The 13,272-nt window shown below is 52.5% G+C and overlaps 4 protein-coding genes across 7 annotated transcripts; 1 reads left to right on the top strand and 3 right to left on the bottom strand.

The window, feature by feature from the left end:
- Nucleotides 1-570: 570 nt before the first annotated feature.
- Nucleotides 571-3,680, bottom strand: LOC144083078 (P2Y purinoceptor 14-like). Its single transcript, XM_077610561.1, has 5 exons — nt 3,522-3,680; nt 3,247-3,415; nt 2,848-3,125; nt 2,566-2,770; nt 571-2,098 (listed from the first exon to the last, which is right to left on the bottom strand). Exons 2-5 carry the CDS (start codon nt 3,337-3,339, stop codon nt 1,655-1,657), a joined length of 1,020 nt encoding a protein of 339 aa, XP_077466687.1. The 5' UTR covers nt 3,340-3,415; nt 3,522-3,680; the 3' UTR covers nt 571-1,654.
- shkbp1 (SH3KBP1 binding protein 1) lies at nt 2,927-12,335 on the top strand. 4 transcript variants are annotated; one of them, XM_077610557.1, is made up of 17 exons: nt 7,018-7,202; nt 7,747-7,800; nt 8,082-8,127; nt 8,271-8,403; nt 8,636-8,716; nt 8,826-8,993; nt 9,078-9,156; nt 9,348-9,538; nt 9,608-9,723; nt 9,871-9,958; nt 10,026-10,142; nt 10,202-10,372; nt 10,449-10,604; nt 10,731-10,827; nt 10,925-11,109; nt 11,187-11,289; nt 11,512-12,335. In XM_077610557.1, the coding sequence occupies exons 1-17, from the start codon at nt 7,144-7,146 to the stop codon at nt 12,116-12,118; spliced, it is 2,451 nt and encodes an 816-aa protein (XP_077466683.1). In that variant the 5' UTR covers nt 7,018-7,143; the 3' UTR covers nt 12,119-12,335. The 4 variants fall into 4 exon arrangements, with proteins under 4 accessions (XP_077466684.1, XP_077466682.1, XP_077466683.1 ...); XM_077610558.1 differs by lacking the exon at nt 7,018-7,202 and adding an exon at nt 2,927-3,029 and having other exon boundaries at nt 8,826-9,156; XM_077610556.1 differs by having other exon boundaries at nt 7,017-7,202; nt 8,826-9,156.
- LOC144083649 (P2Y purinoceptor 14) lies at nt 3,931-5,391 on the bottom strand. Its single transcript, XM_077611641.1, has one exon. The coding sequence runs from the start codon at nt 5,264-5,266 to the stop codon at nt 4,247-4,249; it is 1,020 nt and encodes a 339-aa protein (XP_077467767.1). The 5' UTR covers nt 5,267-5,391; the 3' UTR covers nt 3,931-4,246.
- Nucleotides 12,336-12,488: 153 nt separating the features above from the next.
- triap1 (TP53 regulated inhibitor of apoptosis 1) lies at nt 12,489-13,267 on the bottom strand. The gene has a single exon (XM_077610562.1). The coding sequence runs from the start codon at nt 12,965-12,967 to the stop codon at nt 12,743-12,745; it is 225 nt and encodes a 74-aa protein (XP_077466688.1). The 5' UTR covers nt 12,968-13,267; the 3' UTR covers nt 12,489-12,742.
- Nucleotides 13,268-13,272: the final 5 nt, after the last annotated feature.

The following is a 13,272-nucleotide window of genomic DNA, read 5'->3' as shown; positions in this document are numbered from 1 at the left end:
TGTGAACGCAAACACGTCCAAAAGGCGCGCTCTTGTCCCGAGTCGCTCCGACATTCCCACCTCGGGCCGCGGGTTAAAGGTCAGGGGTCAACCGTGCGACAACGCCGAGCTGAAAAATGTTGACATTAAATGGACAAGAGTCCCAAAAGGACGTCGGGCGTCGCGTCATCGCCGGGACGCCGCGTGGCAAAAGTTGCGGTCTGGCAAAGGAAGTGATGAGTTTTCACACCTGTGCCTGTCTGGACCCAATTCTGACGCACGAAAAAAAAAAAGACCATAGACATGACATCACGCGCCAAGCTCATTGGTAATCACGTGACTCACGACAACGACGGGCGACCGCTCGCCGCTGGCATTCTTTCCAGACGTGTCGGCGCAAGCGCGCCATCTGACTGGCAGCGGCGGCGTCCTCATTCAATTGCCACGCTAACTGGATTTACGTACGCTAGGTGCGTAGCGTTAGCTCGAGTCATTTCGGGCGATTAGCGTGCGTAAAATAGCGTCCACGTCGCGTCTGCTTCTGATGGTAACAAAGGTCAAATTACATGTGGAAGTTTGACCCCCGCGGGTGAGCGCCTACGGTTCTGGGGTTTTGGGTTTGATGCCAGGTCGGGCCTTCGGCGTGGAGTTTGTAGGTTCTTCCGGGACTCGCTTGCATGGCTTTTCTCGGGGGTACTCTGCTTTCCTCCCACATCCCAAAAACATGCATGCTAAGCTAATTGTATGCTAACTTGTTCCTCGCGATGAGTGATTGGTCATTTGTGCCCTGTGATGGGCTGGCTACCGATTCTAGGTGTCCCCAATAGTTGGCTGGGATAGGCTCCGGCACCCCCTACCACTCTTGTGAGGATAAGTGGTTCAGAAAATGAAAAAAAATGAAGTTTGCTTAATCGGACGGCCGGCGCCGGACGTCCAATCCGTTTGGACCGGCGGGGACGGACAGACGAAGGAAAGAAAGTTTTCGAAGAGGAAGAAAGGCAGGCTAAAAGTGACGTCAGCTGAAATTGAAAGCACTTGTGTTTATTTTTGCGGCGTTCCCACGACACCGACTGACCCCGTCCGGCCCGCTTGGGTCTTTTGCTCCGCCGCGCTTTTCAAAAGCTGGCCTAAAAAGGACAAAACGTCATCCCGCCACGGACCATTTCAACCTTTTCCTTTTTTTTTCACGCCTCGAGAAGAACGACTTACGGTAAACTCTGCTCATTTCAAAGCCAACATGGACAATCCTGCAATTCCACGTGTACTATTTTATATTTTCACTGATAACAGCTTCATGAGGAAGGAAAAAGGCAACTATTTTGATCTATTTACAGATTACAGGTACATACTTTCAGCCACAAGTACGCTCAAAAGAATAAATATGCAGTTTTTTTTCCCAGAATTTGACTGTAACAATGTATATTATTTGCCCCCACTTGGCGTACATGGCAGCCATGTTGGTAGGGGCAACATAAGCCATTGAAAAGAACTGCTCCTTTGCTCATTTCTCACTCGTTTACTGCAATAGATGAAGGACCTTCCTCAAGAACTGATATTTCCTAGATTCATTCATGGACTGACTGCCATTGGCGGGAAGAGACGTCGAACCAAAATCAAGCTTTCCTGGAAAACAACTAGGGATCGAAGCAACTGGAGTTATTTTAGCGGCCAAGGGTCAAGTAAAGTCACTGGTGGAAGGACATGTGGACGTCTTCCGGAACGTCGGCTCGGCGACGGCCGGCCGGGCCGAAGCCGGCGCGTCGGCCCGCCTCCGCCGCTCCCGGAAGGCTTTGCAGAACATGAAGTAGAGGAGAGGGTCCAAGCAGACGTTGAGGACGGAGACGGCCACGCCGACCTCCTTCAGGTAGAACCAGGCCGAGCAGCCGGTTGGCCGGATCACGGCGTACGGCAGGCGCGCCAGGTGGTAGGGCACGAAGCAGACGCAGAAGACGGCGGCCAGGACCTGGGCGTTGCGCCGCGCCTCGGCCAGCCGGCGGCACCCGGACGAGGAGGGGCGGCGACGACGCGCCGCCGCCAGCCTGCGGGAGGTGCCGCCGTAGAAGAAGAGTACGGCCGCCAGGACCGACAGGAAGACGGCGGCCCAGAAGACGTGGAACGCCTGCTCGCCGACAAACAAACGCATGTCACTTCCTGACTTTTCTGGCTCCGTCATTGGGTCACTTCCTGTTGATTTTGGGACATTTCTGGATCAAGTAATAGTGGTGTTTTTGGGGGTTACTCCCTGTGGATTTTGGGTCACTACCTGTTGAATTCGGCCCACTTACAGATCACTTCCTGTTGAGATTTTTTTGGCCCACGTATAGGGTTTGCGAACAGTTGATTTGAGCTTTCATTGATGTTACTTCCTGTTTATTTTAGGTCACTTCTGTTTTGAGGCTTTGCCAAAAGATGATTTGGGACTCCTTTACCGTTCACTTTGGGTGACTTCCTGTTGACTTTGGGCGCTCTCCGAGAGAAATAACTCGGGTTTAATTGTATTTCACCGTATTTAAACCCGATAAAGGTTGAGATGACAAAAGAATAGAGCAACGTGTACGTAAATGCAAAGCAGTTATGCCGCCTCACCTTGTAAACCGCCTTGGATTGCTCGCTTTGCAGGTCGTCGCAGTCGCGCGACTCCGCGGACGGCGCCTTGTCGGTGAGCAGCGACAGGACGACGTACGTTCCCGCCAGGGTGAAAAGGAGCAGCCACGTCACGGCGCAGACGGCGCGGGCCGCCCGTGGCGACTGCAGCGGGTGCGTGCGCAGAGGATGGACGATCTTCAGGTACCTGCGCAGGCGGGAGGGGCTTCTTGACGCCGCGCCGTGGCCATCCAACCGGGAAATTGAAACCGAAGCGGCGCTTACCGGTTGCCCGCGATGTGTCCCATGAACAGGATGCTGGCGTACATGTTGAGGTAGAAGGCCGGCGCCCCCAAGCCGCAGTAGACCCGGAGAAGAAGGCCCGAGGGCCCGGCGGCGGCGTGCTTGGCCACGCGGAAGGGGAGGCAAAGAGTCAGCAGGAAGTCGGCGGCCGCCAGGTTCTTCAGGTAGATTCCCACGCAGCGCGACGAGCCAGCGTTTCCGCCACCGCCGCCGCGGCGCAGAAAAACCCTCAGCGTCAAGCCGTTGAGCAGCAAACCTGTCTAAGTGGCGAGCTGGGTCACGCTTTCATTCATTCCGTACTCAACTGGCTTTTAGAGATAAGTACTCGGACCCTCAGACCCCCCTCGAGCGTCAGCCGCCCATCAAATCTTTGTCTCTCACCAGGAAGACCAGGCCGTAGACGGTCGAAAAGACGTAGCCGGTCCACGGGGCGCACGCGCTCTGCTCGGAAGAGCGGTTGTAGGACTCGCTCATGACGCCGCACGCCGTTTCCTCCCAAAGAGATGCGCGAAGGGAAGTTGGCTCAGGCGCCGCTCGTATTTTTTTTTAGCTGGGAAAAAAAAGGCAGACGTTTGTTGACTTACTGGAAGATGGCGAGCCAGAAGACGATTGAGCAGATCAAAATAAGGTCGAGCAGATCAAAATATAAGGTCTACCTTCGGCACTCGCGCTCGGCCCATCTGCCTGCCTGGTGTCGGTCTCGCCACTTCCTCTTTGGCGAGAGCGCGACCTGTCACGTTACGTCGACATTTGCATTGCGGCTTTCCAAAGAAGGCGCATGAGAATCATGTTCGACTAAAAACAAAATAGGATTTCAAATCAGAACTATTTTACAGTCAAAATAATGAAATACAAAATATGTTGAAACGTCAGCGGTAAATTAAAAATATATATATTCCGTTGGATATAGTAGTCTATATTTATTTATATTTTTAAGGTGAAGATTTGTTTTCCAAGTCAGCCTATTTCGTCTAAAAATATCACCTTAAATAATGGCCATTTTTAAAAATTCATTAGATTAGTTTATTCATTTTTTTAGATTAGAGGGTTCATATGGAAATCTGATTAACAGAGCCTCTTTTTGCCCTGTAAATCCTTCATTTGAAAATTTCATTTCATTGACATCATTTCGTGGGCTAGTATTGCGGCTTAAACATTTTTATTTGTCCCAAAAGTACGTGGCTCTTTCATTTCCATCAGTGGGAAAACACTGCCCTCTGTCTGTCATATTGAGCAAGAACAGGCTGGGCTGCTTACAACTACAGTACCTCTAGTGTTCGTTAGAGGACAGTCAAATCCACTACGTCAATGGACAAAAAGGAGGCTCCCAATTTGGGGTGTCGCAGCACCCTCCGTGATGGCGAGCGGCTCCTAGATGTTCCTAGATGTCGCTGACACTGGGCGCGCCGGCGACCACGATGGCGGTCCCGGGGTCCCGTCTGGACAGACGCGCCAGCAGAGACTCCCTGAACTTGCGGCACATGAGGAAGTAGATGACGGGGTCCAGGCAGACGTTGGCGGCGGACAGGAAGAGCGTGGCCTCCTTGGCCTGGAAGAGCAGGAAGCGCCGGTCCCGGCCGAAGCCCGACACCGGCATCTGGCTGAGGGTGTAGGGCACGCGGCACACGTGGTAGGGCACGAAGCACACGAAGAAGACGGCCAGCAGGCACAAGATGCCGCGGTTGGACTTGCGGCCCACGCCGGCGCCGTCCCGCCGCACGCGGCGGTAGGAGCGGCAGATCCGCCGGGCGATGGACCAGTAGGAGAAGGCCAGGACCAGCAGGGTGAGCCAAAAGAGGGCCACGCTGAAGAAGGTCGACGCCCGGTGCCACTGCACCCCCAGCGGGGTCTTGAGGCGCACGCAGTGGCGGGAGGACTCCTCGTCGGCGGGCCGGCGGGTCAGCGCCGCGTTGGGCAGGGCGCAGGCCGCCAGGAGGCCCCAGGCCAGCGCCGCCAGGACCCGGGCCGCGCCGGGATCCCGCAGGAAGTGGCCCCGGCATCGGCACCGGCACCGGCACCGGGTCGGGCCCACGATCTTCACGTAGCGCTCCAGGCTGATGAGCCCCATGAGGAGGATCCCCACGTACATGGAGGCGTAGAAGAGCACGGAGGTGTAGCGGCACGTGAGCGCCCGCAGGCGCCAACCGCCCACGCCCAGGTCCACGGCCACCCGGAAGGGGAAGGTGGCCAGCATGAGGAGGTCGGCCACCGCCATGTTCTTCAGGTACACCACCAGGGCCGAGTCGCTGGGCACGCGGAAGAAGATCCAGGCGGCGGCGCCGTTGAGCGGCAGGCCCGCCGCGCACGCCGCCAAGTAGAGCCAGGGGAGCGCCCGCCGGGTGAAGACGCTGCTCACGTCCGATTGGTTGCCGGGGAAGTGGCTGGAGTTGGCCAAATCCATCCCTGAGAAGATCACGCGCCGTTAGAGGATAAACCGGGACCCGCAATAGTTTGGATACTGCACTATATACTGTTTATTCCTGTACGGGCTGAGAAAATCAAAACAGCCGTTCGGAAATACGTCCGGAGAAAATACCATCGACTCTGCCAGAAAAGCCATTCACGCGACCTTTCTTAGGAAAGGAAAGGAAAGAAAAGGAAAGGTTAGACTGCTCGAACTGGACGAAAAGTTCACTCACCTTAAAAGAAACTTTTTAGATGCTTGGCCCTTTTGCCTCGTCTTCACTTCACAATGGGTCTTCTGCTTTTGGCTTCCGAGACATCCCATGTCCCTCCCACGTTCTCTCTCTCTCACTCTCTCTCACTCTCTCTCTCTCTCTCTCTCTCTCTCTCTTGCACGTACTAAAATTAGGACAAATATGTGATAAAAAGATTGAACCATATTTCATACGTGACAAATGTCATGAGAAAGCGAGAAGCTCCAGTGAGCCTGCTGAGGAAAAATGCTTCAGAAGATGAATAATATCATGAAAGAAAGATTAATCTAAATAAATAAATAAAAGAGAAGCATAACCACCAACTTTGATATGGAAAACTAATTCTAATATATTACTAAATATATGAAATAGATATTGGGGGAAAATTAACTCAATTATAAAACGTTAATGTCATATATATGAAAATATTTTAACGATGACTTTCAGGTGAAATTGTAAAAATATGAAAAAAAGGTCATCTATTAAAGGTTGCTACCACAAATATAAGGAATATGGATGATATTAGACCCAAAACTTTACAAATTTGAACATTTGAAGAACCCTGAAAATCTTAAAGAGCCTATTTGATGGCAACATTTTTTTTTAAAAAAGTTAAGGAACATAGCAAAGTAAAACTTTACAAACAAATTTGAACATTTGAAGAACCCTGAAAACTTAAAGAGCCTATTTGATGGCAACATTTTTTTAAAAAAGCTAAGGAACATAGCATCAACGCACTTTGAATAGCAAATGTAAGAAAGCCAGCCGCTTTATTTAATCGAAGCATCCATAAAATTACAAATGAGTGACAAATGAAACGGACTCGTATAGGAACAACTTTGAAAATGATAACCTTCCGGCTACAGAGAAGATAAGTTAGGGGAAGTCCTCTAGACCGACGACGACCCACGCTAACTTGCTGCGCGGGAGAATGGCAGGAAAATGGCGTTGGCCGCAAGACACGAGCAGGAAGCAGAGAATTCCTGCTGAAACAACATGTGCGCACACCACGCCGCTGGAAATCAAAGTAGACGTGCAAAATGTTTGTTTGAATTGTACTTTTTTGTTTGTTCTTTCCTTGCATCAAACTCATTGCAAGCCCCCGCTAACAATTGATGTCTAATTCAATGAGGGGCCACCAATGGTGCGCTTTCTGTGCCGCCATGTTTTCACAGTAATGACACTCCCAAAAGCGTAAATAATATTTTCATACACTTATGTAAAACTTAACATTCATATGTTCACTCAGAAATGGACACCCCCAAAAAGTTATGCACACGCAAAAACATGTTTCCAAAATGTGCGGATCTAATTAAAAAAAGTGTTCTCAAAACAAAATTCACGAGCATTTTTAGTATTTTTTTGGGTTGTGGGTTCATTTTTGTTTTTCTCTTAGTGAGTGCACAAATGTTTTTGTTCATCAGATTCATTTGGGCTAACACGAATAGCCATTCCCATTCCAACCTAGCCAAAATGCTCCTTTTCGGGTTTTCTTTCCCGCCAATGTCCCCATTGCAATTCCGGAAGTAGCTTCAACCACTCTAGCGGAAGCTCACTCCGTCCCAAAAATATGGATTAAAAGTGTCCTTTTTTGACTTTGAGCTGTCGGTGGGCCCGCGGCATGATGTCTAACACGCCCAAGAGTGGAGACCTTATCCATTTAAACGTGGGAGGGAAGCGGTGAGGAGGAAATGTTTATGTCGGATAACCGCGGCTAGCGTTAGCATCGTCGGTGGGACGCCTTCACGTCACAGCCAGTGCCCCAATACTCAAGTAACTTATTGTGCCTTACTCAAGCTAAGCACATTAAAATGTTTTGTAGCTCAACAGACATGTAAAACCCAGATGAACATTTTGTGTAAATTGTGCCGATTTATGAGCGACTAAAGACCGACAATGGACGGAGTTGCGATGCTAGCCGTATTGTTGAACTCATTTGGCTTCTCTTGATAGTGCTAAACAAATTGGATTTGGTGTCACTAAGAACTGTTTTTACATAAACTCTTGAGAAAATGGCACGTATAAACTGCAACTAAGAAAACAGACCAGCAACTGTCCAATCTTTTAACAGCCTTAATCTTATTTGAGGGTTAAATGGTTTTATCCCAGCACAGGGGTGTCCAAACTTTTCCTTGAAATCCTTCCATCCACAAATCATTAGAATCTGGTGGCTGCTATTGACGGCTAGAGACGTCCAAAATTTTAAAGATGTTTGTTTTTCTAGGTTCAGCACCTCCCGCCAGACGCTGACGTGGGTTCCAGACTCCTTTTTCTCCAGGTGGGCATTCAAAACAAACCACAGAACAACTTACTACGAGCTTGTTATGCGACCGAAAAGAAATTAAGAACTGAAAAAGAAATTGGTATCATTACAATCGGCACCATTCCAATTGGTGTACTTTGAATCGTTTCTCTATTCATAAAAAAACTCAAAAACGTGGCAAATAGTAATGGAGATGTTAAAGTGTTTGTGGAAGTCAATAATTTTGCGACCGTGGCTATGTTTGCATAGAAATATACACTCCAAAATCACCATTGTCTGTGTGTGTGTGTTTCCAGTCTTTTGAGCGGACGCATTTCCACCTTGAAGGATGAAACAGGAGCTGTAAGTCCATAACTCTAACCCTTAACGGATTGGACGTAACTTGAAGCCACGCAACTTTAACAAATGCTGACAGCTAGCTAGCTAGCTCGACTTTTGCTCCGCATTTAAGCAGCACCCTAACACCGCCTCCCGTTTGTCCTCAGATCTTTATCGACAGAGATCCCTCTCTGTTCGCCTCCATCCTCAACTTCCTGCGGACCAAAGAACTTCACCCACGCTCCGTCAGCGTGCACATGCTCATGCACGAGGCCGAGTTCTACGGGATCACGCCTCTCGGTGACCCCTGGGCCTTTTGCTGAGTTTTTGGGGGGTTTTCAAAGCTGTCAAATACATCCACTAGTTTACTACTCCAAATGACTAAATACACATTTTGTGTCAAAACTACGAGAGAAAAAAGAGCAATGTTGTTTTAGCAATTCATGGGGGGGAAATGAAAATTGTGTTTTGTTTCTTGCCATTTGCACTCCCTCGCAAACTCTAACTAACCCCGTCGCCGCTGTGTGTCCAGTGCGTAAACTGCAGCTGTGCGACGAGTTGGACCGCTCCTCCTGTGGAAACGTCCTATTTAACGGCTACCTGCCTCCGCCGGGTAAATATATATATACTACTGTAATAACATATGGCAGTATTTGTTTTCACGCTACTCTAATGTGACAACGTTAACGTACTGACCGCCGTGTGTCACGTCTGTGTTGCAGTCCACCCGGCCAAGCGGCGCAACCGTCACAGCGTGGCCGGCTCCCAGTTCCCGGCGGGTCGATTGGCGCCCGGCGAGAGAGCGCCGGTCCGACGCAGCAACACCATGCCCCCCAACCTGGGCAACTCCGGGATGCTGACGAGGGGCGACGAGAGGGCGTCGTCGGCAGGTCGGAAAGCGCTTGGCGAACGACCGCCCGCTCCGCCGCTAATGGCCGCCGATTGGAATTTTACGCACGCGGGTCCGTCGTCAGACCCGGGCCTGGTTCGGATCATCTGCGGTCATCACAATTGGATCGCGGTGGCGTACTCACACTTCGTGGCCTGTTACAGGTACGCAAAACGGACATTGTGGCTTTCGAGAAGGGTTTGAAAGACGAGCGCTTTGTGGCGATTGGCCCCCGTTTGCGGTGGGAGGGTTTGTTGGACCCTCCCACTTCAAATGGGTTGGGCGTCGACTAGTGACCGCCTCATTGGAAGTTTCTGAGGTGAGAATTTATTGGTTGACAATTTTGCGGATTCAGGGTGAAGGAGTCGAGCGGGTGGCAGCAGGTCTTCACGTCTCCTCGCCTGGACTGCCTGATCGACCGGGTGGCGCTCAACGCCAGGGTGATGGGCGGCTGCCTCGGGGACAACGACAAGATGGTGGCCGTGGCCTCGGGGACCGAGATCATCCTCTGGTCCATCTGCCCCGACGGCAACGGCAACGAGATCGGTGAGAGGTCGGCGTCCCCCGCCGCGGTCTTCCTTTCCTTGTTCCTCACGCGTCGCCGCCATCTTTCAGGCGTCTTTGGCCTCAACGTGCCGGTGGAGTCCCTCTTCTTCGTGGGGAACCAGCTGATCGCCACCAGTCACACCGGGAAGGTCGGCGTGTGGAACGCCGTCACCAAGCACTGGCAGGTGAGCCAACGTAGGAAGAAATATCGGATTCACGGATTAAGAAAAAATAACACGGGGATTGAAGAACAAAAGTTTGCCGCTTTAGCTAACATATTGAAGATTTTTGTTTGGCCCTTGGTGACGCCATTTTCTGAAATTGTGGCGCAGAACCAAGACGTGGTTCCCATCAGCAGCTACGACACGGCCGCCTCCTTCCTCATCCTCGGGTGCAACAACGGATCCATCTACTACATCGGTACGAAAACCGCAAAGCGGAAGGTGGGCCGGCGGAGGGCGCCGCTGACCGCCGTTGTCCCTTTCAGACGTTCAGAAGTTTCCCCTGAGAATGAAAGACAACGACCTGTTGGTGACGGAACTTTATCGAGACCCCGCCGAGGACGCCATCACCGCGCTCAGCGTTTACCTCACGCCCAAAACCAGTACGGACGCCGACCCCCGAAAGAGTCAAAGTCAGGCAACGACTTCCTCTTGGTTTCAGGCGACAGCGGCAACTGGATCGAGATCGCCTACGGCACCAGTTCCGGAGCGGTGCGCGTCATCGTGCAGCACCCGGAGACGGTGGGCTCGGGCCCGCAGCTCTTCCAGACCTTCTCGGTCCACCGAAGCCCCGTCACCAAGATCATGCTGTCCGAGAAGCACCTCATCTCAGGTAACGGACGGCGAGCGTCCCACCGGCCGGCTCCCCACCTCAGCTGACGCCGTCCGTCCATCCGGCCGCTCGCCAGTGTGCGCCGACAACAACCACGTCCGCACGTGGACGGTGACGCGCTTCCGGGGCATGATCTCCACCCAGCCGGGCTCCACGCCGCTCACCTCCTTCAAGATTCTCAGCCTGGATGAAGTGGACGGGCAGGGGGGGTGCAGCGCCGGGACCGAAATAGGTGGGTTACTGTTCTTGACTTTTTAGACTTTTCCGGCCCCCTCGTTAAGGTCACCGCCCGCACGCGGCTATGCCGTACTTTGGCGAGGATTGGCCGTTCACAGGTTGAATTCTTGTCACTCAACAGGGCCGTACGGAGAGCGAGACGACCAGCAGGTCTTCATCCAGAGAGTGGTCCCGGACACCGACAAACTCTACGTCAGGCTGTCGTCCAACGGGAAGAGGTGACTTAACAATTTCAAGCTCGTTACGTTTGTCCTTTGGCTGGCTGGAAGCGGACCGGGCGTGTGGCGGTGCTAACGGCCAGCCCTTGCGCGTCAGGGTGTGCGAGGTGCGCTCGGTGGACGCTACGTCCATCACGGCGTTTGTGGTGCACGAGTGCGAAGGCTCCAGTCGCATCGGCTCGCGGCCTCGACGCTACCTGTTCAGCGGCCACGCCAACGGGAGCATCCAAATGTGGGACCTGACCACGGCCATGGAGATCGCGGGGAAGGTGGACATCCGAGGTGACTGTCCGTCTGTTCATCTGTCCGTCCGTCCGTCCGAGCGGGTTCTGATGGGCAATGTGGTCGTCCGGTTTCAGCTCTGGGCGGGCCCACGGAGGAGGAGCTGCTGGCGCTTCTGGACCAGTGTGACCTGGCTCTCACCAGAACTCCCGACAGCACGCCCCGAACCTCCACCTGCAGGTACGCCCGGAAGCGGGACGGGACCAATCAATGTTCATTCGCCGCCCCTCCTGCTCCAAATTGATGGGACGTCCGCCAGGGATGAATTCATTTCAATTCACAGCAGTATGATTGGGCGTCCGTTCTTGTCAGTGGCACTGACGGACTGAATGAAGAATTTTTTATACGTTTTTCTCCAATTTTTTAATTTTATTGTCGCTGACCAATTTCCCGTGCTTCCAGTCTGTCCTCAGGTTCGTGCGACGGCAGCCGAGCGGATCGCCTCGGTTCTTTCGGAGGAAGGGGCTCTTCCCTCTACGGTAGTCTCCCTCGCCAAGCCGCGCCCCCCAAGTCGACGTCACCGGGACCGCCGCCCTCCTTCGCCTTCGCCGCGTTCGGCCCTCAGTGCCTGTCCGGGTCCAGCCCTCGGCCCCGCCGTTTGGCCGATCGAGAATGCGGCTGGACGCGCAGGGGCGGCTTCGCGGAGCGCTGCCAGGAGCTGGCCAAAGGCTCAGAGGCGGCGGTGGCGACGCCGCCGTCGGCCGGGGGGTCGGAGGGCGTCCGGCGAAGTCTGGCCGTGTGCAGCGAGCTGGAGGCGCGCTTCGGCTTGAGGGCGCCCCCCGTGGCTTTCTCCGCGGCGCCCGCCCCTCGTCACCCTTCCTTCAGAAGCGCCGCCCCCACACCGCCGTCCCCCTCCGCCAGCCCCACGCACTCACAATCGCAAATACCTGCGTCGACTCGCCGCACCGCCACCCCCGCTTCCTCGCCGTCGCCCGAAATGTCGCCGGAAAGCCCTGCCGCTCCCCCGACGGGTAGCCCCAAACCGCACATGAACGAGACTAGCTTCTGACGTTCGTGGCGTGCAACCTGCCGCCAGGTGTCCACATTGTAAGTCATCCATCATCAAGACCGGGAGAAAGAAGGTTGCCTCTCAGTCGAATCCCCTTTTCTAGAATGGCTCCACCCCCTTCTGAACATTTTAATGCCCAGGTTGCTAACGGTGGCGGCTAACGGCTAGAAATGAGAGACCTTCCACTTTGTATAAATAAATTAATAATTGCTACAAAGACTTTCGCGGTTTTTTTCATACATATATTAACGCATACTAAAATATATTTTTTTGTAATTTATTCACTCAAGCCATTTTTTTTAATTTTACAAAAGAATCTTCTGCATTAGTTACTGTTTTAAAACCAAAAGTACAACAAAAAAGCAACCGCTTCACAATTGTTTCATTTATTCCCAAAAAGTTCCGTAAGCAAAAAAAGTATTTGCAGCATCGCAAATATCGACCGGTTTAATTAAACAATAATACACCGGCCTCAACACGAAATGTCATGTAGTAATCCTGCATTGCCGTTTTCTTGGCAGCAGGCGTGTCATCATCAGGTGCGAGCTCCAGTGCGCATGCTCAGTAGGCCCCCAGGTGCAGTCCATGGTTGTTGGCGGCTTTTCGAGTCATTTCTCGTTTTTTTCAGCTCTCGGGCTTGTCCTTGTTGGGGCCCATGAAGTCCAGGCCGTCCACCGGGATGTCCTTGTCCTTGATGGCCTTCTGCACGCACCGCTGGTACAGTCGGAAGCTGTCCTCGCACGGCTCGGCGCCGCGCTCCCCCTTGAGGAACTTGTCGGCGAACCACCGGTTGAAACATTGGTCGTACTCCCGTTTGAGTTCCGTGCAAGCTTCTCCCACGCTGTTCATCTCCGGAGAGGAAGAAGAACAAAATCCACGAAGCGATTCTGGCGACTTTTTGCAGCGATCAGGCCACGAGAGAGAGCGCGATAAACAACGAGATGTCTGACGTCAAAGCCTAACAAAGATCCTACTAAGAGGAACGTTTACTCTTTAAACTGCGAAGCAAAAAGCTGGCGGAAAGATGGATGGATTTACTTTACACGCCTCTACTCAGATGTGGATAAGTAGCCAAAAATGTACTCGAGTAAAAGTAGCTTCAAAATATTACTCAAGTAAATGTAGTCATCCCGAATAAAATAAGGGAAGAAGTG

Source organism: Stigmatopora argus, chromosome 10 (genome assembly GCF_051989625.1).
Source record: "Stigmatopora argus isolate UIUO_Sarg chromosome 10, RoL_Sarg_1.0, whole genome shotgun sequence".
NCBI classification, from domain to species: domain Eukaryota; kingdom Metazoa; phylum Chordata; class Actinopteri; order Syngnathiformes; family Syngnathidae; genus Stigmatopora; species Stigmatopora argus.
The sequence above is the reverse complement of the archived record's forward strand: the minus strand, read 5'-3'. Positions and strand labels throughout refer to the sequence as shown.